At 43.4% G+C, this 26,701-nt stretch overlaps 1 protein-coding gene across 1 annotated transcript in view; it reads left to right on the forward strand.

Annotated features, from left to right (window-relative positions):
- Window positions 1-26,701, forward strand: part of HSD17B4 (hydroxysteroid 17-beta dehydrogenase 4) — a 289,335-nt gene that overhangs the window by 124,400 nt on the left and 138,234 nt on the right. The window contains exon 14 of the mRNA XM_040421676.1: window positions 6,080-6,131. Coding sequence (XP_040277610.1) covers window positions 6,080-6,131 — 52 coding nt within the window. The remainder of the gene's footprint in view (window positions 1-6,079; window positions 6,132-26,701) is intronic.

Raw genomic sequence — 26,701 nt, forward strand, 5'->3', positions numbered from 1 at the left:
AAATACTTTTAAGCTATATACAAATGAGCATTGAGCGGCAGCTAAGTGCACCGAGGGTGGGCTCAAGTCACTCTGGACATTTGCTCCTTCTATTTCCTATACCAGCCCCTCCCTCTCCTTTTTTGATTGGTAGGACCAGGTTCCTGCATAGTCATTTAGCCTGGCCTTTTGAATCAATGCGAGGGAGGGGCTGGTAGAGAAAGCAGGAGGAGCACTGAGTGGCTTGGGTCTGCCCCTGGTGCACTTAACATTCAGCTGAGCTAGTCCTACAATACATTGTACCTGGATTACCGGTCAATTTCCTGCTGATGGGTTCCTTTTAACAAGGGTTGCAGGGACAATATAGTCTATAGCTCATTGTTTGAAGTGGTGACATCTTAACACAACTGGTGGATTTGTGCCCTGAAATTTCTCATGTTTGACCATGGTTTCCGTTTTTTTTGTTTTTTAGTTTACCCCAGAAATGATTCATTCAGTAGTTCATAGAAATGTTACCTAAAGGCTTTATAATCACTGTACAATTGCCTTGTCATATTAATTGGGTTATAACTTTGGGAATGCCAATGGATTGAGTTCCCTCTTTGCATTTACTTATCATACTAGAAACAAAGACTGAAAGGAAACAAAATTGGGAGGGTTCTCTAGCCTAAAGGTCTTTTTTAAACGGATAGACTATAAGGGCAATTTTTGGGAATTAACATTCCTAGGAACTTGAAGCGTGGAACGCGTCCCCCTGAGGACACCATGGATTTATTTTTATTTTTTATTCATGTAAAAAAGTTGCGTTTTATTTTCAATTCCAAAGCGTTGGACCGATTTGGAAATTTGTTACTGAATTCCCAAGGACAAGCTCTGTATAAAGGTACCACTAATCACTTGATGAAAGAGCGAACACTCCTCAGTTGTATCTTTCGACGTGCTCCCAAAATAGTTTCTTGACAGCAAATCACTGTCTAAATGGGGATCTGCTGGCTAGTAACAAACTGTATGGGGGGGCAGTGATTACTGTAGCCATCATTCATCTGTACAGAAGAGATGACTTCTGCATGTACATGCAGCTTCCCTTCTTCTGATGACCAGGTCATTATTGGGAACATTTAATTGGCCGGATGTGATATGGGGAGGTGCTATTCTTGAATTTTTTTATATTATTATTATTTTTTTTTTATAATATACCAGATAACCCTTTTAATCTCAAACGGGACACTATCAGGTGTTTAACATAGAAACATAGAATGTGTCGGCAGATAAGAACCATTTGGCCCATCTAGTCTGCCCAATATACTGAATACTATGAATAGCCCCTGGCTTTATCTTATATGAAGGATGGCCTTATGCCTATCCCATGCATGCTTAAACTCCTCCACTGTATTTGCAGCTGCCACTTCTGCAGGAAGGCTATTCCATGCATCCACTACTCTCAGTAAATGAATACTTCCTGATATTACTTTTAAACCTTTGCCCCTCTAATTTAAAACTATGTCCTCTTGTAGCAGTTTTTCTTCTTTTAAATATTCTTTCCTCTTTGACCTTGTTGATTCCCTTTATGTATTTAAAAGTTTCTATCATATCCCCTCTGTCTCGTCTTTCTTCCAAGCTATACATGTTAAGGTCCTTTAATCTTTCCTGGTAAGTTTTATCCTGCAATCCATGTACCAGTTTAGTAGCTCTTCTCTGAACTCTCTCCAAAGTATCAATATTCTTCTGGAGATATGGTCTCCAGTACTGAGCACAATACTCCAAATGAGGTCTCACTAGTGCTCTGTAGAGCGGCATGAGCACCTCCCTCTTTCTACTGGTAATTCCTCTTGCTATACACCCAAGCATTCTGCTAGCATTTCCTGCTGCTCTGTGACATTGTCTGCCTACCTTTTAAGTCTTCTGAAATAATGATCCCTAAATCCCTTTCCTCAGATACTGAGGTTAGGACTGTATCACAGATTTTATATTCTGCTCTTGGGTTTTTACGTCCCAGGTGCATTATCTCGCACTTATCAACATTAAATTTTAGTTGCCAGATTTTTGACCATTCCTCTAGTTTTCCTAAGTCCTATTCCATTTGGTGTATTCCTCCAGGAACATCAACCCTGTTACAAATCTTTGTGTCATCAGCAAAAAGACACACCTTAACATTGAGGCCTTCTGCAATTTCGCTGATAAAGATATTAAACAATATGGGTCCCAGAACAGATCCCTGAGGTACCCCACTGGTAACAAGACCTTGGTCTGAATATACTCCATTGACTACAACCCTCTGTTGCCTGTCCCTCAGTCACTGCCTAATCCATTCAACAATATGGGAGTCCAAGCCCAATGACTGCACTTTATTGATAAGCCTTCTATGTGGGACAGTATCAAAAGCCTTACTAAAGTCTAGATAAGCGATGTCTACTGCACCTCCTCCATCTATTATTTTAGTTACCCAATCAAAAAAATCAATAAGATTAGTTTGACATGATCTCTCTGAAGTAAACCCATGCTGTTTTTAATCTTTCAATCCATGGGATTTTAGATGGTCCACAATCCTCTCCTTAAGTATGGTTTCCATTAATTTCCCCACTATTGAGGTCAGGCTTACTGGCCTATAGTTGCCCGATTCCTCCCTACTACCTTTCTTGTGAATGGGCACAACATTTGCTAATTTCCAATCTTCTGGGACGACTCCTGTTGCCAGTGATTGGTTAAATAAATCTGTTAATGGTTTTGCTAGTTCACCGCTGAGCTCTTTTAATAGCTTTGGGTGTATCCCATCAGGCCCCTGTGACTTATTTGTATTAATTTTAGACAGTTGACTTAGAACCTCTTCCTCTGTAAAGACACATGTGTCAAAAGATTGATTAGTCTTCTTTCCCAACTGAGGTCCTTCTCCTTCATTTTCCTTTGTAAAAACTGAACAGAAGTATTCATTCAGGCAGTCAGCTAGTTCTTTATCTTCTTCCATATACCTTCCTTCTTTAGTTTTTAATTTGGTAATTCCTTGTTTTAGTTTCCTTTTTTCATTTATGTATCTGAAGAATGCCTTATCGCCTTTTTTCCCTGACTGAGCTAATTTCTCTTCTGCCTGTGCTTTAGAAGCTCTTATAACTTGTTTGGCCTCTCTCTGCCTAATCTTATAAATTTGTCTGTCATCCTCGTGTTTTTTTTTTTTTTTATAATTCCTAAATGCTATCTTTTTGTTTTTAATGATTTTGGCCACTTCTTCTGCTGAGTACCACAGTGGTCTCTTCCTTTTTTTTGCTTTTACTGACAAGCCTAATGCAATCTTCTGTTGCCTTCAATAGTGCCACTTTTAAGTAGTCCCATTTCTCCTGGACTACAATGAAAACTGTTCCAGTCTGATAGGGACTCGTATACCACTAATCTAATTTTAGAAAAGTCAGTTTTTCTAAAATCTAAAACTTTTGTGTGGTGTGACTCAGTCTCTGTACTTATAGTAAACCACACTGACTGGTGATCACTAGATCACAAGCTTTCCCCTACAGTAATATCAGATACCAAATTCCCTTTTGTGAATACTAAATCTAAAATGGCCTCCTTCCGGGTTGGCTCCTCCACTACTTGCTGTAGAGATAATCCCAGTAGGGAATTTAGAATATCTGTACTCTTGGCAGAACTAGCTATTTTGGCTTTCCAGTTTACATCTGGAAGATTGAAGTCTCCCATAATGATAACTTCCCCCTTCAATGTCATTTTAGCTATTTCCTCAATTAGTAGATCATCTAATTCTTTGACTTGGGTAGGTGGTGTATATATGTGTGTATATATGTGTGTGTGTGTGTGTGTATGTGTGTGTGTGTGTATATATATATATATATATATATATATATATATATATATATATATATATATATATATATATATATATATATATATATATATATATATATATATATATATATACATATACATATACACGGCCACCCCTCCCCCCCCTTCTTGCTTTCTGTCTTTCCTGTATAGAGAGAACCCTGGTATTGATATATCCCAGTCATTACTCCCCTTGAACCACGTCTCAGTAACAGCCACTACATCTATATTCTCAGATGCCATTATAGCCTCAAGCTCATTGATCTTATTCCCTAGACTGCGAGCATTTGTAGACAAGACTCTGAGCTTGTCATTTCTTAACCTTTGTGCTACTGGCCTCTTCTGGCATTGTTCCGGGGGGCAGTCGGACTGCTGGATTATCACTCTTTTGCCCCCCTTTCCTAGTTTAAATGCTTCTTAGCAAATACTTGGAACTGTTCACCGTGGACATTCGTTCCCTTGAGAGAAAGATGCACCCCCCCTCCTCCATCCTGCACCCCCCCTCCTCCATACCAAATTCTTAACCTAACCCCTTCTGTCCAGCCAGAGGTGTAACTTGCATACACTTTCTATAATACCGATGTCTTATGTGGCACAAGGGTCTTTGGGCTCCTGGGCCCGGTAGAGACTGCTACCTCTGCACCCCCTATAGCTACGCCCCTGGATATAACTTATAATAGTTTTAAATACAAGTTGTTTCATCATGGCCTTTCTCTGCAACTTCTGCGTATCTTTCAGACATCAGAAAAATTGTTCTGGGCTTACATGTTTCTTTTGACAGATCAATCTTTAGTTGGATGTATTTTGCCTGTTACGAGCTCATTCCGGAGTCTATCCCTTAAATTTCACTAATATAACTACCAGACTCCTTTTAAGGTTCCTTTAGGCAGTGATTGGAAATGAATTGGTCATGATCATTGGCTAAGTATTGAGCAGAGCTGAGATCTACATCGCTAGTTCCTGATAACTGCTCGATCATGGTCTCCTGACAGAGGTCCTTTCTCGCCAGCCAATTTTACAGGAAGTTATCGGCGACAAACCAAATGCTCTCGATAACTGATTCCTCATCGGCATAGGGGAAGCTGCATTTACATGCGGCAGTCATCCGTTTGGCGCTGAGCGATTGCTTGTCCCTATAGAGATTTATTGCTGGCCAGGAGATCTGTTTACACAGGACCATCTGTTATCCAGAAACGAGCATTTGCTTGTTCATAAGTTGATTGGTGACCCCTTTTAAACAGGGTGGGTAACTAGCGTTCATAGGAACAGTTCTCGATAATTTTCTCAATTGTCAGTCAATGTACCCGGATATTTACCTTTTTTAAATAAGGACTTATGCACATTGCAGCATCCAATCCGCATTTTTTTGCAGATTAGATGCAGACCCAGTTATATGAATGAAGCTACAGAAAGTGCAAATAGCAGTGTGGTGCCTTCAGCCGTATGTCCATGCCACACTCCCGCAAAAGAAAAAAATTAGAAAATGTCCTATACTTGTCCATTTGGTGGACAAGAGTAGGATTTTTCTATAGAAGGGAAAAATAAAATGGTGGCATTCACATGACCTGGATCTGTGGTTTGTGGACCACAAAACGCATCTGGTTGTGAGCATGAGCCCTAAAGTTTCCTATGTTCTCCCTGATGTGATTATATGCATCTGTGCTTTTCAGGCAAATATTAATTTGATGGCTATCGGCCAGTATTATAAGGAATGATTTTCACTAAGCCAGAATAGCAAGGTGCTGACGGCATCGTACCTTCCAGAGCAAGGATCGGACGTTTCCATCCTGGATATTTCTTTATGTATTCCCGTTCCTCTGCTGTAGACTTTGTGGTGTCAGGTTCTGTGCATGGTTCCTTAATTGTCTGCACTGCGGTATTTGCTGATGTAGGGAAGACACCTAGGGATGGGCTGACTACACGATAGAGAGGGAGAAGGGAATCTAAGCTCTACCAAGGGGCCAGAAATCTCATTGTACTTGCCATCTGAGCAGTTTAGCTGGTCTTACAGAATAGTATAGAGTCTCCTCCCAATGGAGCAATACTACAAATATTACATTAGAGTTCTTCAGTACTAAATTAGCATAACCTTTTATTTTGGATGTCAAACGACTTTGAGACTGGCATTATAGCTCTTCTATCAATGTTTACTGGGGCTTCAAGACACTTAAAATACTTTTTATGCTCTAACGGGTATTAAACCCAAAAACGATCTGTCTTAATCACCTAAACCTGATCAGTATGCAACTTCTTTATTCTGTTTTATACCTAGATGCTTCATGGAGAACAGTATCTGGAAGTGTACAAACCTATTCCGACTTCAGGTAAGAGTCTAGCTTTGAGATATTAATTGTACAATACTTCCATTCAGCATCTTGACCAAAGGACTGGGCACGGAAGAACGGCATACAAATATGACTATGTATAATAGAAAAATGTTGCGGTCGCTCTGCATGCAGTTAGACAGACTGCGCAGTTTATCAAGTGCCACTGAATTAGCAGGTTTTCATTATTGGTCGACTTAATTTATTTCAGCTCCACAGGAGAAGTCTTCCTGCGGTTTGCCAATTTTCTGTATCTTTGCAAGTCAGCTTTAAATGAAGTTCTACCTTAAAACAATAATAAGGAAGTTATTGTATGGGAACTTTTTGTGATGTAGGTCTATAGAATCTGTGAAGGGAAACTGATCAGAGATTGTTGCGCTGTCGGAGTTTTTATCTTCCTTAAAGTAGCGAATAGGAGTTCATATTTAACCTTAATTTTGAATAAACTATATAGAATAGAAAATGTTGTGTTTTGCAAACTAAACTAACAGCAACTTCAAAGTTTCACAAATCAAACATAATTGGAGATGAGAAGTTTTGAAGAATTCGATTTGTCAGCTTCGCCGATGTTTGACAAGAATTTCGATTCATTACGAATTGCTATGTTCAAACAATTCAGACAGAGGTTCACCCATCTAACTGCCATTAAAAATGGTAATATGCTAGTGCAATATGGCCTTATGGGTTTAAACATAAAAAAATCACTCGCCTCATCCACTTGCTTGCGCAGAGGCAGTCTACTCCTCTCGATTGAAAGACCTGCGCTGTGCGTGACCACATGCGCAGGTCTTTTAGTAATCTGAGTAGTAGACTGCAAGTGGATGAGGTGAGTCATAGGTTGAGGTATTTAAAAAAATATATATTATTTTCCAGTTTTGTCTAAGACCACCCCAGCCGTCATTTAAGGAAAAATGATTAGTTACCACGAAACGCAAGGATATTTGGCTTTGTTTAATCAAATTTTTCCTAAAATTCGGACTGAATTCCACTTAGATGCTTCGCTCTACTCTAATTATAATGTTAAAGGGGGGTGGGGATTTATTTTAAAATGTACAAGTGGGTTCAAGGGTTTTCTTGGAGTTGGATATTGATAATCTATCCTCAGGAGAGATAATCTGTATTAGATGGGTGGGGGTTTGGCAACCCACCAATCAGTTTAGGCCCCCGTGATTACATAATCAAAGGTACTTTGGCAGGTCCTGAAAGAAGATGCTGGCTGTGTGAACAGGATGAGGTGAGTTGTTGATTTGATTTTTTTTTTTTAACCCCCCTAAAGCCACATTTTTAGTAAGCATTCTGTATTAAGAATGCCATTTTCACACCTAAGCCGAACTTCAGTGAAGAAGTTCGGGTTCTAAGTACCACAGTCAATTTTTTATCACGCGCGTGCAAAACGCATTGCATCTGCGCTATAAAAACTGAACATCGGAACGCAATCGCAGTCAAAACTGACTGCAATTGGATACTTACTCGCGCGGGTTTGCCGCAACGCATCTGGACCTTATCCGGACACGCTCGTCTGCAAAGCGCCTTAGGGGCTGCAGTGCTCCAGTGAGCACCTAGGATAGTGATATCACATTCCTTGGTGACGTTGTCTAGGTGCAGCTCAGTCCCATTCCAGTAAGTAGACCTGAGCTGCAATACCAAGAACAGCCACTATACAATATATGGCGCTGTGCATAGTGGGCTGTGTGGAGGCAATGGTTCTCTGGTGAGGGCTATGGCCTCCTTTTATCAGCTTATCAACAGGGGTGCCAGGAGTTGGACCCCCAGTGATATCTTGGTGATGATCTGTCCTGAGGATAGGTAATTAGTATTGAACTCCTGGGAAATCCCTTTAAAAATAACATAGAATTACTCGCCCTAGCTGACACGCTGCCGCTGTCCTCACTGCTATCCATTTCCTGGTCCTGCTCAGCCATTTCCTCTGCTGAACCAGGAACTGGAGAACAGCATGGACATCAGCACCGATCGGCAGTATGGATTAGTGATGGGTGATTAATGCTTCTTTTTTGTTTTGCCCATTCTGTCTATTTTTAACACAAATCTTCTCCCCAGGAAATCACCTTTAAGTAAAACCACAGTGCCCCGATGACAGTTCTCCAAACCCTGACATTACCTTGAGATGTCACGCTTGATGAGCAGAACAGCCAGACATGGCATTGCCCTTTTTTTTATATATAGGCCTGTGTTATGTTTGACTGTTAAAATGTGGCATGATTTCTCAATTTAATGGCTGTATCAAACAGCACTTGCACCCTAATCAGAACGGTTTGCTGGAATTAGAGCTGTATAATGGCAATTTGGGTGGCCAGTCAGTGCAGCAAGGTGTAATAGGATTGTTCCTATTACCCAGGCTGTAACCTCCCCTACTGAACCCTGTTCTGCATAAATGCAGTGGAATAATGCCTCCCTATACTTTCCCTACACCTTGAATAATCTTTTCCTGCATTTTTATTTTTTTTGTAGATAGATTTTTCTATCACTGTCCCTAGCACCTGCAGACACATCTCTCCCTGCACTAAGTACGCTGGTGAATGGCAGAATCTAAGACTGCTGCTGTATTTATAGGGCTGTGACATCATAGGACTGGCTGGCTGCTGATTGGCTGCATGCATGTCAGTATGGTTGATCCAGCCTTCCCAGACTTCCTTTCTCAATGTCCTCACACGTGCAGCAGCCATTTTAGGAAGCGTGAGGAAATTCGCATTCGGTGCGAATTGAGTTTTTCCTTAAATTCCTCACTAATTCCACTTTGTCAGCTTTGATTCGCTCATCTCTAAAACCTACCTCTCCTGCTGTAGATTAGTCTGTCACTCAGGAGATCTAACCGCACTGCACTGTGACATGACGTCGCACAGCATCGGGTAACAGTGCACAGTATGTACTTGTACTGTGATGTCATGGCGCAGCATCAGGTAACCGTGCACAGTACTTCCTTATACTGTATGATGGGGCACAGCATCAAGTAACAGTGCACAGTACTTCCTTAGACTGTATGATAGGGCACAGCATCAGGTAATAGTGCACAGTACTTCCTTATACTGTATGATGGGGCACAGCATCAGGTAACCGTGCACAGTATGTACTTGTACTGTATGATGGGGCACAGCATCAGGTAACCGTGCACAGTATGTACTTATACTGTATGATGGGGCACAGCATCAGGTAACCGTGCACAGTATGTACTTATACCATATGATGGGGCACAGCATCAGGTAATAGTGCACAGTACGTAATTGTACTGTGTGTCAGGGCACAGCATCAGGTAACCATGCACAGCACTTCCTTATACTGTATGATGGGGCACAGCATCAGGTAACCGTGCACAGCACTTCCTTATACTGTATGATGGGGCACAGCATCAGGTAATAGTGCACAGTACTTCCTTATACTGTATGATAGGGCACAGCATCAGGTAATAGTGCACAGTACTTCCTTATACTGTATGATGGGGCACAGTATCAGGTAACCGTGCACAGTATGTACTTATACTCTATGATGGGGCACAGCATCAGGTAACCGTGCACAGTATGTACTTATACTGTATGATGGGGCACAGCATCAGGTAACCGTGCACAGTATGTACTTATACCATATGATGGGGCACAGCATCAGGTAATAGTGCACAGTACGTAATTGTACTGTGTCAGGGCACAGCATCAGGTAACCATGCACAGTACTTCCTTATACTGTATGATGGGGCACAGCATCAGGTAACCGTGCACAGTACTTCCTTATACTGTATGGTGGGGCACAGCATCAGGTAACCGTGCACAGTATGTACTTATACCGTATGATGGGGCACAGCATCAGGTAACCGTGCACAGTATGTACTTATACCGTATGATGGGGCACAGCATCAGGTAATAGTGCACAGTACTTCCTTATACTGTATGATGGGGCACAGCATCAGGTAACAGTGCACAGTACTTCCTTGTACTGTATGATGGGGCACAGCATCAGGTAATAGTGCACAGTACTTCCTTATACTGTATGATAGGGCACAGCGTCAGGTAATAGTGCACAGTACTTCCTTATACTGTATGATGGGGCATAGCATGGTGCCTGGGGAAGACCCTGGAGTGATGAATAATACCAGTGTTACTTTCGCTGCTCCCCAATCCTACTATACTAATGAGCACGTCCATAATGGAAGCACTCATTAGTATTCTCTTTATAAGATGCACTGATATTTCCTCCTCACTTTTGAGGGGGGGGGGGGGGGGGGCGGGTAGTACGACTTAAACAGTAAAAAATAAGGTAGCCTTTTAGGTTTCTTCTAATTGGTTTTGGGATAAAAAAAAACAAAAAAACATTGCTTTTCATTTTATTAGCTGTTCAGTTTTGCCCAAACAATGCTAAAAGGCTTTGAAAATGGATGTCTTCATTTGCTTTGGTTGTTTCTTCATGTTTAATGTCTAGTGTTTATTTTTGATTCAGTATCCTCAACTGTTCTTCTTTTCATCACTGGCTTGCTGTCTGCTGGCTCCGTGCCACATAAAATATGGATGTTTTAACTATTGATTTCAGATGTTTTGCGGCAGAACTAGTTTTTGTAATGAAATGAAAAGATGATGCTATTGACCTCGCAGTCTGTATAGTTCATAGTTAGATGATCTGCATGTTTAACTTGTATTTTCAGTCATTTGTTCAGTGTCTGTCTCAGATTTAGATTGTTAAAATGCTATCATTTTAACAAAACATGCTTGGTAGACTATTTAAAGTCCTTTCAGTCAAGCATTGCCCTCCTTCGACATGGATAGAAACTTTACGAGGAAGAACATTAATATTATGAGGCTGTTTCTACCACATTGCAGTAGTTAAGCCCCTCAACTCCAACAGCCACATTAAAATGTTACCGTATATTTTGCCCTATAAGACTAACTTTTTCCCCCCAAAAGTGTGTGTGTGGGGGAAATAGCAGTGTGTCTTATGGGGTGAATGCTGCATTTTGCCGGATTTTCAATGATGCGCTACGCTGCGCGGCGGGTGTATCAGCTGAGAGGGAGGAGGGGCTGGGGGCCGGCATCTGGTTTTATAATGACAGTGGGGCCCGTGCAGTGACTGTATTCTACTACACGGGCGCCGCTCACTGTATATAATCGTATTTGTAATTGTAGGCATTGTTAATGTATAAAAATTCTGGGTAATCAGCGCCTGTATTATGGTACTTACAAGCGCTCGGTAGCAGAGATGAGGGAGGAGGCAGGCCGGGAGGACGGGCACTGGCAGCGTGAGTCACTACGTCACGCGCTTGCGCCGCCCACTTTATGAATGAAGCAGGTGGCGTGGGAGCATGACATGGTGACTCGCGCTGCCAGCGCCCCTCCTCCCTCCTCTGCTACCGAGAGCTTGCAAATACCATAATACAGGTGCTGATTACCCAGAATTTTTATACATTAACAATGCCTACAATTACAGATACGATTTATATACAGTGAGCGGGGCCAGGGTAGTAGAATAGTCACTGCACGGGCCCCGCTGTCATTATAAAACTGGATGCGACCCCCACCCCCTGTATTGGGGGTCATTCACACTACAGGGACACTGTTATGCTATATATGTGTCATCCACAGATACCAATAACAGTGCCATCCAGAGACACAAATAAGAGCCATCCAGACCCCCCCCATAACTGTGTTGCCCACAGACCCCCCCCCCATAACTGTTGCCCACAGACCCCCCCCATAACTGTTGCCCACAGACCCCCCCATAACTGTGTTGCCCACAGACCCCCCATAACTGTGTTGCCCACAGACCCCCCATAACTGTGTTGCCCACAGACCCCCCCATAACTGTGTTGCCCACAGACCCCCCCATAACTGTGTTGCCCACAGACCCCCCCATAACTGTTGCCCACAGACCCCCCCATAACTGTTGCCCACAGACCCCCCCCATAACTGTGTTGCCCACAGACCCCCCCATAACTGTGTTGCCCACAGACCCCCCCATAACTGTGTTGCCCACAGACCCCCCCATAACTGTGTTGCCCACAGACCCCCCCATAACTGTGTTGCCCACAGACCCCCCCATAACTGTGTTGCCCACAGACCCCCCCATAACTGTGTTGCCCACAGACCCCCCCATAACTGTGTTGCCCACAGACCCCCCCATAACTGTGTTGCCCACAGACCCCCCCATAACTGTGTTGCCCACAGACCCCCCCATAACTGTGTTGCCCACAGACCCCCCCATAACTGTGTTGCCCACAGACCCCCCCATAACTGTGTTGCCCACAGACCCCCCCATAACTGTGTTGCCCACAGACCCCCCCATAACTGTGTTGCCCACAGACCCCCCCCATAACTGTGTTGCCCACAGACCCCCCCATAACTGTTGCCCACAGACCCCCCCATAACTGTGTTGCCCACAGACCCCCCCATAACGGTGTTGCCCACAGACCCCCCCCATAACGGTGTTGCCCACAGACCCCCCCCATAACGGTGTTGCCCACAGACCCCCCCCATAACGGTGTTGCCCACAGACCCCCCCCATAACGGTGTTGCCCACAGACCCCCCCCATAACGGTGTTGCCCACAGACCCCCCCCATAACGGTGTTGCCCACAGACCCCCCCCATAACGGTGTTGCCCACAGACACCCCCCCATAACGGTGTTGCCCACAGACCCCCCCCCCCCATAACGGTGTTGCCCACAGACCCCCCCCCCCATAACGGTGTTGCCCACAGACCCCCCCCCATAACGGTGTTGCCCACAGACCCCCCCCATAACGGTGTTGCCCACAGACCCCCCCCATAACGGTGTTGCCCACAGACCCCCCCAATAACGGTGTTGCCCACAGACCCCCCCCATAACGGTGTTGCCCACAGACTCCCCCCCATAAGTTCAGATCCCACCAAAAGCACACCTTTTGGTTCAAAATAATTTTTTTTTCTGATTTTTCCTCCTCAAAAACCTAGGTGCGTCTTATAGGGCGAAAAATGATACTTTTTCATTGTACTTTTTGTACTCCAGCAATGTGTTTTTTTTTTTTGTTTTTTTTTTTGTTCTGCTTCAATTTACATGTTTGAGACCTTAAATTTTGTAACAAGTTTTAATTTAATATTTTTATGGATAATAGTGTATTAACCACCTCCCGTCCGCTCATTGAATATAAACGTCCGCTAGGTGGTTGTCTATCTCCTAATGGACGTTTTAAAACGTCCTTTCAGAGATCGCAGATGCACGCTAATCGTGCAGCTGCTGATCGGGTTGCCTGCTGTCGGTGACAGCAGGGCAACCCTTAGAGAAGGCAGGGACAGTGCCCAGGTGCCCCTGCCTTCTAGACCGCTGTATACACAGAGCTCTGTGCATACAGAGCAGGAAGCGCTATGGGCTTCTTGTTCCGGCCCGGCGGTCATGTGCAGGAGCTGTGTGAGGTCTTTCAGAGACCTCGATCAGCCCTACACTGAGGCTGTACAGCCTCTGGGGGTGCATTTCTTCTGTAATGGGCTACTATGTCAGCCTCAGTTACAAAAGAAATCAACAGTGAAAAAAAGAAAAAGGGAAATAAATGTCCCCCCAGAGGTCTTGTATGACATTATGGGGGACGCAAAGTGTAAAATAAAGGTTTCACATGTACAAAAATCCCCATGTAAGGAATAAAAAAAATTAAAAAAATTTACAAATAGAAAAAATAAGACACATTTGGTATTGCCGCGTCCGTGACGGTCGGCTCTATAAATATATCACATGATCGACCCAGTCCGATAAACACCATTAAAAAAAACTGTCAAAAGCCATTTTTGGCACCTTACGTCACAACAAGTGCAACACCAAGTGATGAAAAAGGCGTATGTCCCACAAAATGCTACTAATAAAAAAAATAGCCCCTACATAAGAAAATCGCTAAAAAAAAAAAAAAAAAACTATAGCTCTCAGAACATGGACACATTAAAACATAATTTTTTTGGGTTTCAAAAATGCTATTGTGTTAAAGTGAAATAAATAAAAAAAAAAGTATACATATTAGGTATTGCCACATCCGTAACGATTTGCTCTATAAAAATGTCACTTGACCGAATCCCTCAGGTGAACGCTGTAAAAATAAATAAGTAAAAACTGTGCTAAAACCTATTTTTTTTGTCACCTCGCCCCATAAAGTGTTATAATGAATGATCAAAAAATCATATGAACCCAAAAATAGTACCAATAAAACTGGCACCTTATCCCCTAGTTTTCAAAATGGGGTCACTTCTTGGAAATTTCTACGGGTAAGGGTGCATCAGGGGGGCTTCAAATGGGACATGGCATCTAAAAACCATGTGGCGCTCCTTTTCTTTTGCGCCCTGCCGTGTGCCCATACAGCAGTTTATGACCACATGTGGGGTGTTTCTGTAAACCGCAGAATCTGGGTAATAAATATTATTTTGTTTGGCTGTTAACCATCGATGTGTTAAAGAAAAAATTGGGTTAAAATGGAATCTGCCAAAAAAAGTGAAATTTAAAAATTTGATCTCCATTTTCCTTTAATTCTTGAGGAACGCCTAAAGGGTTAATAAAGTTTGTAAAAGCGGTTTTAAGTAACTTAAGGGGTGTAGTTTCTACAATGGGGTCATTTATGGGGGTATCCACTATGTAGGCCCCACAAAGTGACTTCAGACCTGAACTGGTCCTTAAAAAGTGGGTTTTGGCAATTTTCTTAAAAATTAAGAATTGCTTCTAAGCCTTCTAACGTCCCCAAAAAATAAAATGACATTTCCAAAATGATTGCAACATAAAGTAGACATATGGTGAATGTTAAGTAATAAATATTTTGAGGTATCACTTTGTTTTAAAAAGCAGAGAAATTGAAATTTTAGAAAATTGCGAATTTTTCAAAATCTTTGAATTTGGGATTTTTTTCATAAAGGTGAAATATATTGACTCAAATTTATGGCTAGCATGAAGTACAATGTGTCACGAGAAAACATTCTCTGAATGTTTTGGATAAGTAAAAGCGTTCCAAAGTTATTACCACATGAAGTGAGATGTCAGATTTACAAAATTAGGCCTGGTCAGTAAGGGGGCAAGTGGCCCGGATGGGAAGTGGTTAAATAACTTTGATTAATTTTTAGGGAGAAGGTGGAAAATATGCAATATTTTTGAGATTTATTTTTATGGTGTTCTGTGGGTCACTACAAGTATGTTGCAAAAAGAAAATATATTCATTTCCCCCCCCTCTCCTATAATGCATGCTACTGCCCTCCCCTTCCTCCTTCAGGCTGGCTGAGATCACAGTGAGCTATAGGGTGGAGGACTGCTTTAACTCTTTATAGCGAGGGGTGGCAGCATCTAGAGATCTAGGTATGCTCAACCTGCGGCTCTCCAGCTTTTTATAAAACTACAATTCTCACCATGCTCTGCTGTAGGCTCTCTGGGCATGCTGGGAGTTGTAGTTTTGCAACAGCTGGAGAGCTGTAGGTTGGACATGGCTGGTCTAATCAGTCACTTCAATCCTGGTGACAAGTGTATTAGTTGACTTCTCTGAAATATGGGAAATAGGAATTGAAGGTTTTGAATCTAATGTACTTGTGTATTGGAGCAGTTCAGGTTCGCTCTACTGTAGTCACTTAAAAATGGAGGGTAAATGACTTTCATGGTATGTATTATCCCCATACATAAAAGTATAAACCATAAAGAAAAAAAGCCAAAGACTGTTTATTGCCAGAACTCAGACTTGGGGTCCATTCACACGTCCGCAATTTCGTTCCGCATTTTGCGGAACGGAATTGCAGACCCATTCATTTCTATGGGGCAGCACGATGTGCTGCCCGAATCCGGAATTGCGGATCCGCACTTCCGGGTCCGCAATTCCGATCCCGAAAAAAATAGAACATGTCCTATTCTTGTACACAATTGCGGACAAGAAAAGGCATTTTCTATGAGAATGCCGGTGATGTGCGGTCCGCAAAATACGGAACGCACATCGCTGATGTCCGTGTTTTGCAGATCCACGGATCCGTGGATCCGCAAAACACACACGGACGTGTGAATGGACCCTTAGGCCTCATGCACACGACCGTATTTTTTTGCGGTCTGCAAAACGGGGTTCCGTTTTTCCGGGATCCGTGACCGTTTTTTCGTCCGTGGGTCTTACTTGATTTTTGGAGGATCCACGGACATGAAAAAAAAGTTATTTTGGTGTCCGCCTGGCCGTGCGGAGCCAAACGGATCCGTCCTGAATTACAATGGAAGTCAATGGGGACGGATCCGTTTGACGTTGACACAATATGGTGCAATTTCAAACTGATCCATCCCCCATTGACTTTCAATGTAAAGTCAGGAGTTAATATACCATTGGATCGGAGTTTTCTCCAATCCGATGGTATATTTTAACTTTAAGCATCCCCATCACCATGGGAATGCATCTGTTAGAATATACCGTCGGATTTGAGTTACATCGTGAAACTCAAATCCGACAGTATATTCTAACAGAGGCGTTCCCATGGTGATGGGGACGCTTCAGGTTAGAATATACTAAAAGAACGGTGTACATGACTGCCCCCTGCTGCCTGGCAGGTGCTGCCAGGCAGCAGCAGGGGGGCAGCGCCCCCCCGAAGTTAACACATTGGTGGCCAGTGCGACCGCCCCCCCCTCCCTCCCCTGTAGTTAACTCATTGGTGGCCAGTGGGATGTCACTTACCAGTAGGAGGAGCTACCGGCCGGACGCAGACATCGCAGCTCGCAGGTAAGTATAATGGTTCTACAAATTGCTAAGTAACCATGGCAACCGGGACTGCAGTAGCGTCCTGGTTGCCAAAATTACTGATCGGAGCCCCAGCGATTAAACTGGGACTCCGATCGGTATTCTCCGCTGCCACCAATGATAGGGGGGAGATTTTAATTAGGAGGGGGAGGGAGGGGAGAGGGCCCACTGGCCACCAATGAGTTAACTACAGGGGAGGGAGGGGGGGGGGGCGGTCGCACTGGCCACCAATGTGTTAACTTCGGGGGGGCGCTGCCCCCCTGCTGCTGCCTGGCAGCACCTGCCAGGCAGCAGGGGGCAGTCATGTACACAGTTCTTTTAGTATATTCTAATCTGAAGCGTCCCCATCACCATGGGAACGCCTCTGTGTTAGGCTACTTTCACACCTGCGTTCAGGTGTCCGCTCGTGAGCTCCGTTTGAAGGGGCTCACGAGCGGTCCCGAACGCAGCCGTCCAGCCCTGATTCATTCTCAATGGAGGCGGATCCACTGAGAATGCATCCGCCTGCCAGCGCTCAGCCTCCGCTCCGCTCAGACCACGGATCCGTCCAGACTTATAATGGAAGTCAATGGGGACGGATCCGTTTGAAGATGACACAGTATGGCTCAATTTTTAAACGGATCCGTCCCCCATTGACTTTCAATGTAAAGTCAAAACGGATCCGTTTGCATTATCATGAACAAAAATAAAAATAAAAAAAATTATTTTTTTTTTTTTTTTTTTGTTCATGGTTATGCAAACGGATCCGTTCTGAACGGATGCAAGCGTTTGCATTATAGGAGCGGATCCGTCTGTGCAGATACCAGACGGATCCGCTCCTAACGCAAGTGTGAAAGTAGCCTTAGAATATACTGTCGGTTCTGAGTTTTCACGAAGTGAAAACTCAGCTCTGAAAAAGCTTTTATGCAGACGGATCTTCGGATCCGTCTGTATAAAAACTAACTTATGGCCACGGATCACGGACACGGATGCCAATCTTGTGTGCATCCGTGTTCTTTCACGGACCCGTTGACTTGAATGGGTCCGTGAACCGTTGTCCGTCAAAAAAATAGGACAGGTCATATATTTTTGACGGACAGGATACACGGATCACGGTCTCGGCTGCAAAACTGTGCATTTTTCCGATTTTATTATTTTTTTTTTTTTTTTCTTTTTTCTTTTTTTTTTTTTTCCACGGACCCGTTGAAAGTCAATGGGTCCGCGAAAAAAAACGGAAAACGGCACAACGGCCACGGATGCACACAACGGTCGTGTGCATGAGGCCTAAAGAATATGAAAACTAGGCCAAGGGACTGTCTAGATTTAGGAGAAGGAGACTTTTAACATGTAAGGGATCATTTTTTCTTGGGAATATTTGGTTTGGGATGACGGCATATGCTGATGGCCTCCACACAGCTTTTTCCTCTTGCCCTGAAACGGTCAAGGAATGAAATGCTTTATTAATTTCCGGCTGATTCTCTGTGGGCGCTGTGGTGATCTTACTGTGGGTAAATGGATTTTCTCCAAGTGTCATATGGTGCTTTATATGAGACATAAAAAAATAAAATAAAAAATGATGAATTTAGTTTAAGAAGCCTTTAAATATAAAATGCATGGAAGTCTCCTGTGAAGAGCCCTACTTAGGAAGCTGTTGGTATTTTATTGCAGGCTTCCCAAGTGATGTGTATGTGTTAAATACTCAGCCTGAGAACACCTCGGGGACCCGTTATGTGCCGGAGCACCATTTCAAGGTTCCACTTTAAGATGTTCTATTTATGACCTTGAGATGATGGGGAGGATAAGGGATGTAAGTCATTACTCTGCAGTTTACATACTTAATGACTTGCACAGTTGCAGGTCCTACTACAAGGACTGAAATGATGTAACTGCCCAGAAACAATCCAGCTGCATGAGGACTAACAATGGCAAATAGAGACGAGCTAATCCAATGAAGTGGAATTCAATCTGAATTTCAGGATAAATTCAATTTGCCACAAAGCCGAATTTCCTAGTGCTTTGTGGTATCGAATAGATCTTTTTAACCTGAAAGATCTTGAAGCAAGATGGCGGCCAGCCAGTCTCTAGCAAATGGAGGCGGTAAGTATGATTTTAGTTTTTTGTTAATTTTATACTGTATTACACTCAGATGCCGCAATCATGTATGAACGTGGTATCTGAGGGGTACAATGATGGGGAGCGTCCCGTCCCCTTACCCGCCCAGCATCAGCGTGGAGAAGTCATAGATTTATGCAGATGGGTGTATTTCAGCTTAATAAATGGCCCCCTGTGTTTGAGTTGTTAAATTGCTGCATCTCCGACCTTTTTCGTGCCCTTGCAATACTTTATATTTATGCCAGTTTTCTGGTGCAAATGAAGCCAGAAAACTGGCAGCTGAGCTGCCATTGATTTCTCTTTTGAAGACTGGCCTGCTGGAGGATGTATAAATCACTGCGAAAGGTGCACCTGACAACACAGGCTAATCCCTCAAGCTGATGAGAACTCAGACTTTAGCCAATGTATTGCGGTCAGGAACACATCGGAGCCCTCTGGGGGAGCGATAATGTTATGGGGTTGTTTTTGTCTGGCCGCCTCTCGGAATGTTTGCGGTGCTGCAGCCACATCTCCAGCCCATTCCCGATGTAATGAATGGGGCTGGGCCGGACTTCCAGCAGCACACGTGTGCAAGCGTTAGTACGGATCTGATAGGCTGTTCCCCTGCCGGACCAGCTTGTGGACAAGCCTAACGCCAGTGTGAACAAAGCCTAAAATGTTTTTGGGACAGTTTGGGGAAGGCCATTTACTGTTCCAACATGACAGTGCACCAAGCAAGGCCCTTAAAGGCATGGTTGGGTGAACAACTTAATGTACCATACAAAGTCCTGACCTCAACCCCATCCAATACCTTTGTAAAGTACCAGAACGAAGTTTGCGAGCCAGGTCCTCTCCTTCAACATTGTCTAACCTCACAAATACTGTTTTGATTGAATAATCAAAAATTTCCAGACACGCTCCAAAACCTTGTAGAAAGTCTTTCCGGAAGAGTGCAAGATGTTTTGGCAGCAAAGGGGGAGGGAGGACTAACTCCATATTAAGGTCTATGGATTTAGAAGCTCCTGTAGGTGTCCCAATACTTTTGTAATTATACAAATTTTGTTTGTTTTTACCACTTTGATATTTCTAGTATAGTTTATGGATTTGGTAAGAATTTCTAGTAAGTGTTTTGACTGTAAGCTGCAGAGCTAATTTATCCTCATGGCTTAAAGTCAACAGATTTGTACCTATGAAAGTAGCTGACCTGCTGCATGTCTGCCTGGCAGCTGAAGGCATCTGCATTGGTTTGTTCATATGTGCCTATATTGCTGAGAAAAATGACATTCTAGGGCTTATGCACATGACTGCAAAAAATACGGTTGACGTCAATGTGCCATATGTATTGCATCCGTTTTTTGAGGATTCATTGTAACAATGCCTATCCTTGTCCACAAAACTGACAAGAGTAGGCCATGTTCTTTCTTGCAGTATGGACATACAGAAACTGAGTAATTTCTGTATTTTTGTGTACCCATTGAAGTGAGTGGTTCCGCATACAGGCTCCAACAAAAATGGAATGGACACACAAAACAATGTTCGTGTGCGTAAGCCCTTACACTGCCTGGCCCCGTCAGTGTAGAGACCACAGCAGTTGCAGAGAGAACTGAGCCTCTAGGAGTAATGACTACGTCCCCATTGCTCCTGGAGGCTCATCTGCATATATTAAAACATAATCTTTATCAGCGATGCGGGCACATATAAACATGGGACCAACACAGATGCCTTCAGCTGCTAAGCTCACATGTAACGGGTCAGCCAGTTTCATAGGTACAAATCTGCTGACAGATGCCCTTTACGTGAACCGTCCAATGCACCATTTTTTACATAGTTGATATAGTTGAAAAAAGACACAGTCCAAGTTCAACCAAGGGATAGGTGGTGACGCAAATCCCAGAAGGAAGTGACTTGGATTTCTACACTTTTTTTTTAATAAGAATTAATGTTTACTTTTAAGAAATCATCTAAACACTTTTTAAAACTGTCCTCTGTTCCTGCTGTGACCACGCGTCCTGAGGAAGTCTATTCCACAGATTTACAGTTCTTGCAGTAAAGAAGCTTTGATGCTTCTGGAGACTGAACTGTCGTCGCCCCCCCCCCCCCCCCCCACCATTATTTAGGGAACCTACCTGCTTGGGGTGGGGAGGGGGGTAGTTTTAGCAATTTATACTTGTTACCTAAAGGAATAAACATTTTTAGTGCAATTACTCAATGTGAATTTAAAGCTCAGTATTGTGACAATAGCTGCTCCCAGTCTACGCCCTGAAATGCTGCCCTCAACCCAGGGAAACTTGCCTTTTTAAAATTCAGCGTCTTTGCTCTGCCTGACAGTTTGCTTCTTATAGTTTAGGGAATATAATTACAGTGGATATAAAAATTCTACACACCCCTGTTAAAATGTGAGGTTTCTGTGATGTAAAAAAGAGACCAAGATAAATCATTTCAGAACTTTTTCCACCTTTTAATGTGACCTATAAACTGTACAACTCAATTGAAAAACTAACTGAAATCTTTTAGGTAGAGGGAAGAAAAATATGCAACCATATTTTATTTTTAGAAGTGTGCACACCCTTAAACTAATGCTTTTGTTGAAGCACCTTTTGATTGTATTACAGCACTCAGTCTTTTGGGGTATGAGTATCAGCATGGCACATTTTGACTTGGCAAGATTTGACCACTCTTTGCAAAAATACTCCACTCCAAATCTGTCAGATTGCGAGGTCATCTCCTGTGCACAGCCCTCTTCAAATCACCCCACAGATTTTCTATCGGATTTAGGTCTGGACTCTGGCTGGGCCATTCCAAAACTTTAATCTTCTGGTGAAGCCATTCATTTGATTTGGATGTATGCTTTGGGTCATTTTCATGCATAAAGATGAAGTTCCTCTTTATGTTCATCTTTCTAGCAGAAGCCTGAAGGTTTTGTGCCAATATTGACTGGTATTTGGAACTGTTCATAATTCCCTCTAACTTAACTAAGGCCCCAGTTCCAGCTGAAGAAAAACAGTCCCAAAGCATGATGCTGCCACCACCATGCTTCACTGTGGGTATGGTGTTCTTTTGGTGATGTGCAGTGTTTTTGGGCCAAACATACAGTCCTGATCAAAAGTTTAAGACCACTTGAAAAATGGCAAAAAAAATCATATTTAGCATGGCTGGATCTTAACAAGGTTCCAAGTAGAGCTTCAACATGCAACAAGAAGAAATGAGAGTGAGACAAAACATTTTTTGCGCATTCAATTTAATGAAAATAACGAATAAACTGAAACAGGCTGTTTTTCAGCTGATCAAAAGTTTAGGACCACCTCCAAAAAAAAACTAAACCCCCCCCCCCCCCAAAAAAAAAACAAACAGAAATCCAACTTCCAAACATGAACTCGGTAATGAGTAGCTCCGCCGTTATTGTTTATCACTTCAAAAATTTGTTTCAGCATGCTTGATGCAAGCGTTTCCATGAGGTGAGAGGGAACATTTCTCCAAGTGGTGAAGACGGGCGCACGAAGGCCATCTACTGTCTGGAACTGTTGTCCATTTTTGTAAACTTCCCTTGCCATCCGTCCCCAAAGGTTCTCAATTGGATTAGATCAGGGGAAAACGCAGGATGGGCCAAAAGAGTGATGCTGTTCTCCTGGAAGAAGTCCCTTGTCCTGCGGGCATTGTGTACTGTAGAGTTGTCCTGTTGAAAAACCCAGTCGTTACCACACAGACTAGGGCCCTCGGTCATGAGGAATGATCTCTGCAACATCTGGACATAGCCAGCGGCCGTTTGACCCCCCTGCACTTCCTGAAGCTTTATTGTTCCACTGAAGGAAAAAGCACCCCAGATCATTATGGCGCCCCCTCCACTGTGGCGCGTAGAAAACATCTCAGGTGGGAACTGCTGGTCATGCCAGTAATGTTGGAAACCATCAGAACCATCAAGGTTAAATTTTTTTCTCATCAGAGAATAAAACTTCCTTCAGGATCATTTAAGAAATTCCAAATGACTGTCTTACTGCGTCCCACCTCAGCAGCGATGGCGCGCTGTGAGACCCTGCTTATGCAGTTCAATACCCGACCACGTTCAAAAAGGGAGAGTTTTTTTGCCATCACAACGTGTGACTACCTGACAGAAAATGACAATGAATCCACATCTTTGCACAGATTTAGCCTATTAAAAGCATGTGGTCCTAAAATTTGGATCAGCTGAAAAACAGCCCGTTTCAGTTTAATCGTTATTTGAATGCTCAAAAAATGTTTTCTCACTCCAATTTCTTCTTGTTGCATGTTGAAGCTCTACTTGGAACCTTGTTAAGATCCAACAATGTAAAATGATTTTTTGCTGTTTTTCAAGTGGTCTTAAACTTTTGATCAGGACTGTATCTTTTGGAATTATGGCCAAAAAGTCCAACCTTAGTTTTATCAGACCAGAACACCTTTTCCCACATGCTTTGGGAGACTTCAGATGTGTTTTTTGAAAAATGTAGCCTGACTTGGATGTTTTTCTTAAGAAAAGGCTTTTGTCTTGCCACTCTACCCCATAGCCCAGACATATGAAGAATACGGGAGATTGTTGTCACATGTACCACAGCCAGTACTTGCCAGATTCCTGCAGCTCCTTTAATGTTGCTGTAGGCCTCTTGGTAGCCTCCCAGACCAGTTTTCTTCTAGTCTTTTAATCAATTTTGGAGGGACGTCCAGTTCTTGGTAATGTCTCTGTTGTGCCATATTTTCTCCACTTAATGATGACTGTCTTCACTGTGTTCCATGGTATATCTAATGCATTGGAAATTCTTTTGCACCCTTCTCCTGACCGATACCTTTTAACAATGAGATCCCTCTGATGCTTTGGAAGCTCTTAGTGGACCATGGCTTTTGCTGTGGGATGCGACTAAGAAAATTTCAGGAAAGACCAACTAGAGCAGCTGAACTTTATTTGGGGTTAATCAGAGGCACTTTAAATGATGGCAGGTGTATGCTGACTCCTATTTAACATGATTTTGAATGTGATTGCTTAATTCTGAACACAGCTACATCCCCAGTTATAAGAGGGTGTGTACACTTATGCAACCACATTATTATTTTTTTGTTCCCTCCACTTAAAAAAGATTGTTTTTCAATTGAGTGGTACAGTTCGTTGGTCACATTAAAGGTGGAAAAAGTTCTAATGTGTGTTGTCATTTTTTACAGCACAGAAACCTAATATTTTAACAGGGGTGTGTAGACTTTTTATATCTACTGTATACTGTGGTCACGATTACCTAGTGTTTCTTGAACAGTAACATTTCCAACAAGCTCTGCATCATTAGAAATTACCAGATCCAACAGAGCATCACCCCTAGTGGGAGCTTCCACAAACTGGCCCATAAAGTAGTCCTGCAGCAAGTTTAGGAATCTTCTCCCCTTTTGCGGTTGAGGCAGAAACATGTCCCCGGTGAATATCTGGGAAGTTAAAATCTCCCATTATGACCACTGTACCAGCTAGTGCAGCCTGCTGTATTTGGTTATACAGTTGTGTTTCTATCTCTTCTGTGATGTTAGGGGTCTATAGATTACACAAAGTATTTTTTTTTTGTTTATATCCCTTTGAACTTCCACCTATAAGGTTTCTACATCCTCACCATCTTCACCCACAGTTGCCTCTTTCACACTTGTCTTCAGATCACTCCTCATGTACAGGCACACGACGCCACCACCTTATCTATTGACCCTGTCTTTCCTAAATAATGTAAAACCCTCTATTTACAGCCCAGTCATGCGAAGAATCCAACCATGTCTCAGCCACACCAACTACATCTATGTGTTCTTCTAGTACCATAGCCTCCAGCTCCCCCATTTTGCTAGCTAGACTTCTCGGACTTGTGTTTATCTGAGGCTAAAGAAAATGGTGTAGATTGTATTAATCTCCAGAATACTTCAGGGCTCCAGATGGCGACCAAAATGGTCGCCAATGCGACTTAGAATTGCAAAATGGCGACAAGACTTTGTAGTCTTGTCGCCATTTGCGCCTAGAGCCTCCGCTGCTCTGTCGCTTTATGAAGAACGGCATTTCATCCAGCAGGCAAGCGGCAATCCAATAACAGAGCTCCGCACAGTATAGAGCTCTGTTATTAGAGAGGAGGCTGCTGATTGGTCAGTATCAGTGTGCTGCTGTACCATTGGATGCTCCTCTCACGCCCCCATTCTCCCGCGCTGAACACAGCAGCAGCTTCAGAGTCATGAAGACAGGGAGCCGCTCCATAGAACAGAGGTTAGCTTGAGAAGCGAACAATCCACCGACTGTCACAGTCACCCCTGCGCTGCCGCTGATAAAGGCTAATCCTTATCGTCTTTACAACCCTGATAACACTCAGGGGGCCGCTGCTGGTGCTCCGTGTGAGCTCCCTGCCTGGGCTCACAAACATTCTTAATAAGGGAATAAAAGGGTTAATAGGAGTCTGCGCTGGTCAAGACACTAAAAAGCCAGTGAACCATATCTCTTTCAATAGTCCTTGCTTAGTAGGAGGAGAGGTTATCTCCTGGAGGTTATCTCCTCCTCCTAAGACTTTTAAAAGATATGGTTCACTGGCTTTTTAGTGTCTTGACCAGCGTGGGGCTCCTATTAACCCTTTACATAACATTAGCAAGTGGTGCGATGACTGATGATCACCTCGCCACTTGCTAATGGCTGCTGCTGCCCAGTATTCCCCCCGCCTACCTACCTAACTTTCTCTGCACATCTCCTATTTTATGCTAAAGTGGGGGGGAACCTTTTCTGGTGTGAGCCTGATAAGTGTGATTGTGACCAGTTCCATCAGTTGGCACACGTGCAGCGGTATGAGGGAGCACTCTGCCATTTGTACAGCCTACGATGTGGAGATGCCACCACGCTGGGGAGGCTCAGGTGTGGCTGGCAGTGAAGGTGTTAAGGCTGCCGGTCGTTAAAGTAACGTTAGGCTGATATAAGGGGCAGCCGCGCAGCCCACCTGCTCCTTGCAGGACTCTGATCATGCACCCTCCCTATCTGCCCTTCCCAAACTATGGGCCCACTTACCGGCTACAGCCCCCCTACTACAAACCCAAGGGGCCCTACTGGAAGCCTCCCTACAAGGGGGCCCATGAAGTCTGCCCTTCTCTTTAACTGCCTGGATAACTACCGGATATGGGCTCAGCTGTAGGCCTTGCTCAGCCAGCTGGGGCCGGAGCTGGGGCTGAGCCGCTCTTACACAAAAGTAGGGGTTCAGGTGAACCCCAGAGTGGACGCGTCTGTTCAGTGTTCACTGGGGCCCCATACACTGAAGAGCCGCAAGGGATGGGCCCTACTGTGCCATGCCACACCTGGGCAGCATGCCGGACTGCGTAACGTCACCCCAGTCCGCTTTCCCCGCACTGTAGCCAGACAAGTCTTTTATTTTTTATTATTATATGTATTTTACATTTGGCGACTAAAAAATTCATTTGGCTCCTAAATTTTTCAGATTAGGAGCCAATGGCTCCTTGATATTTTTTTTTTGTCTGGAGCCCTGCACTTTGTTGGTAAGGCTTTGTCACTGTTTTTGAACTGAAAAAAAAAAAGTGTAGGAGCAGATCCATCTTATGACTGACAGCAGCATCACTTGACAGAATTTACATTGAATTGTCCTTTGTCCATGTTCCTGTTCTGTATCTTGTAAAATATGGATATAAATGAGCAGAGATCATTAGGACCTTTATAGTGACTGACCTGAATTTGCAGTTTACATATAGAAACTCATTGCACATAAAATAATTTAGTAACTTTGCATTGTTTGCTCTAGTGAATTTACAAGTACTAGGGAGTAATGTGATGTATTAAATAAACGACCTCACTGTATTGT

Source organism: Bufo bufo, chromosome 2 (assembly GCF_905171765.1).
Source record: "Bufo bufo chromosome 2, aBufBuf1.1, whole genome shotgun sequence".
Taxonomy (NCBI): domain Eukaryota; kingdom Metazoa; phylum Chordata; class Amphibia; order Anura; family Bufonidae; genus Bufo; species Bufo bufo.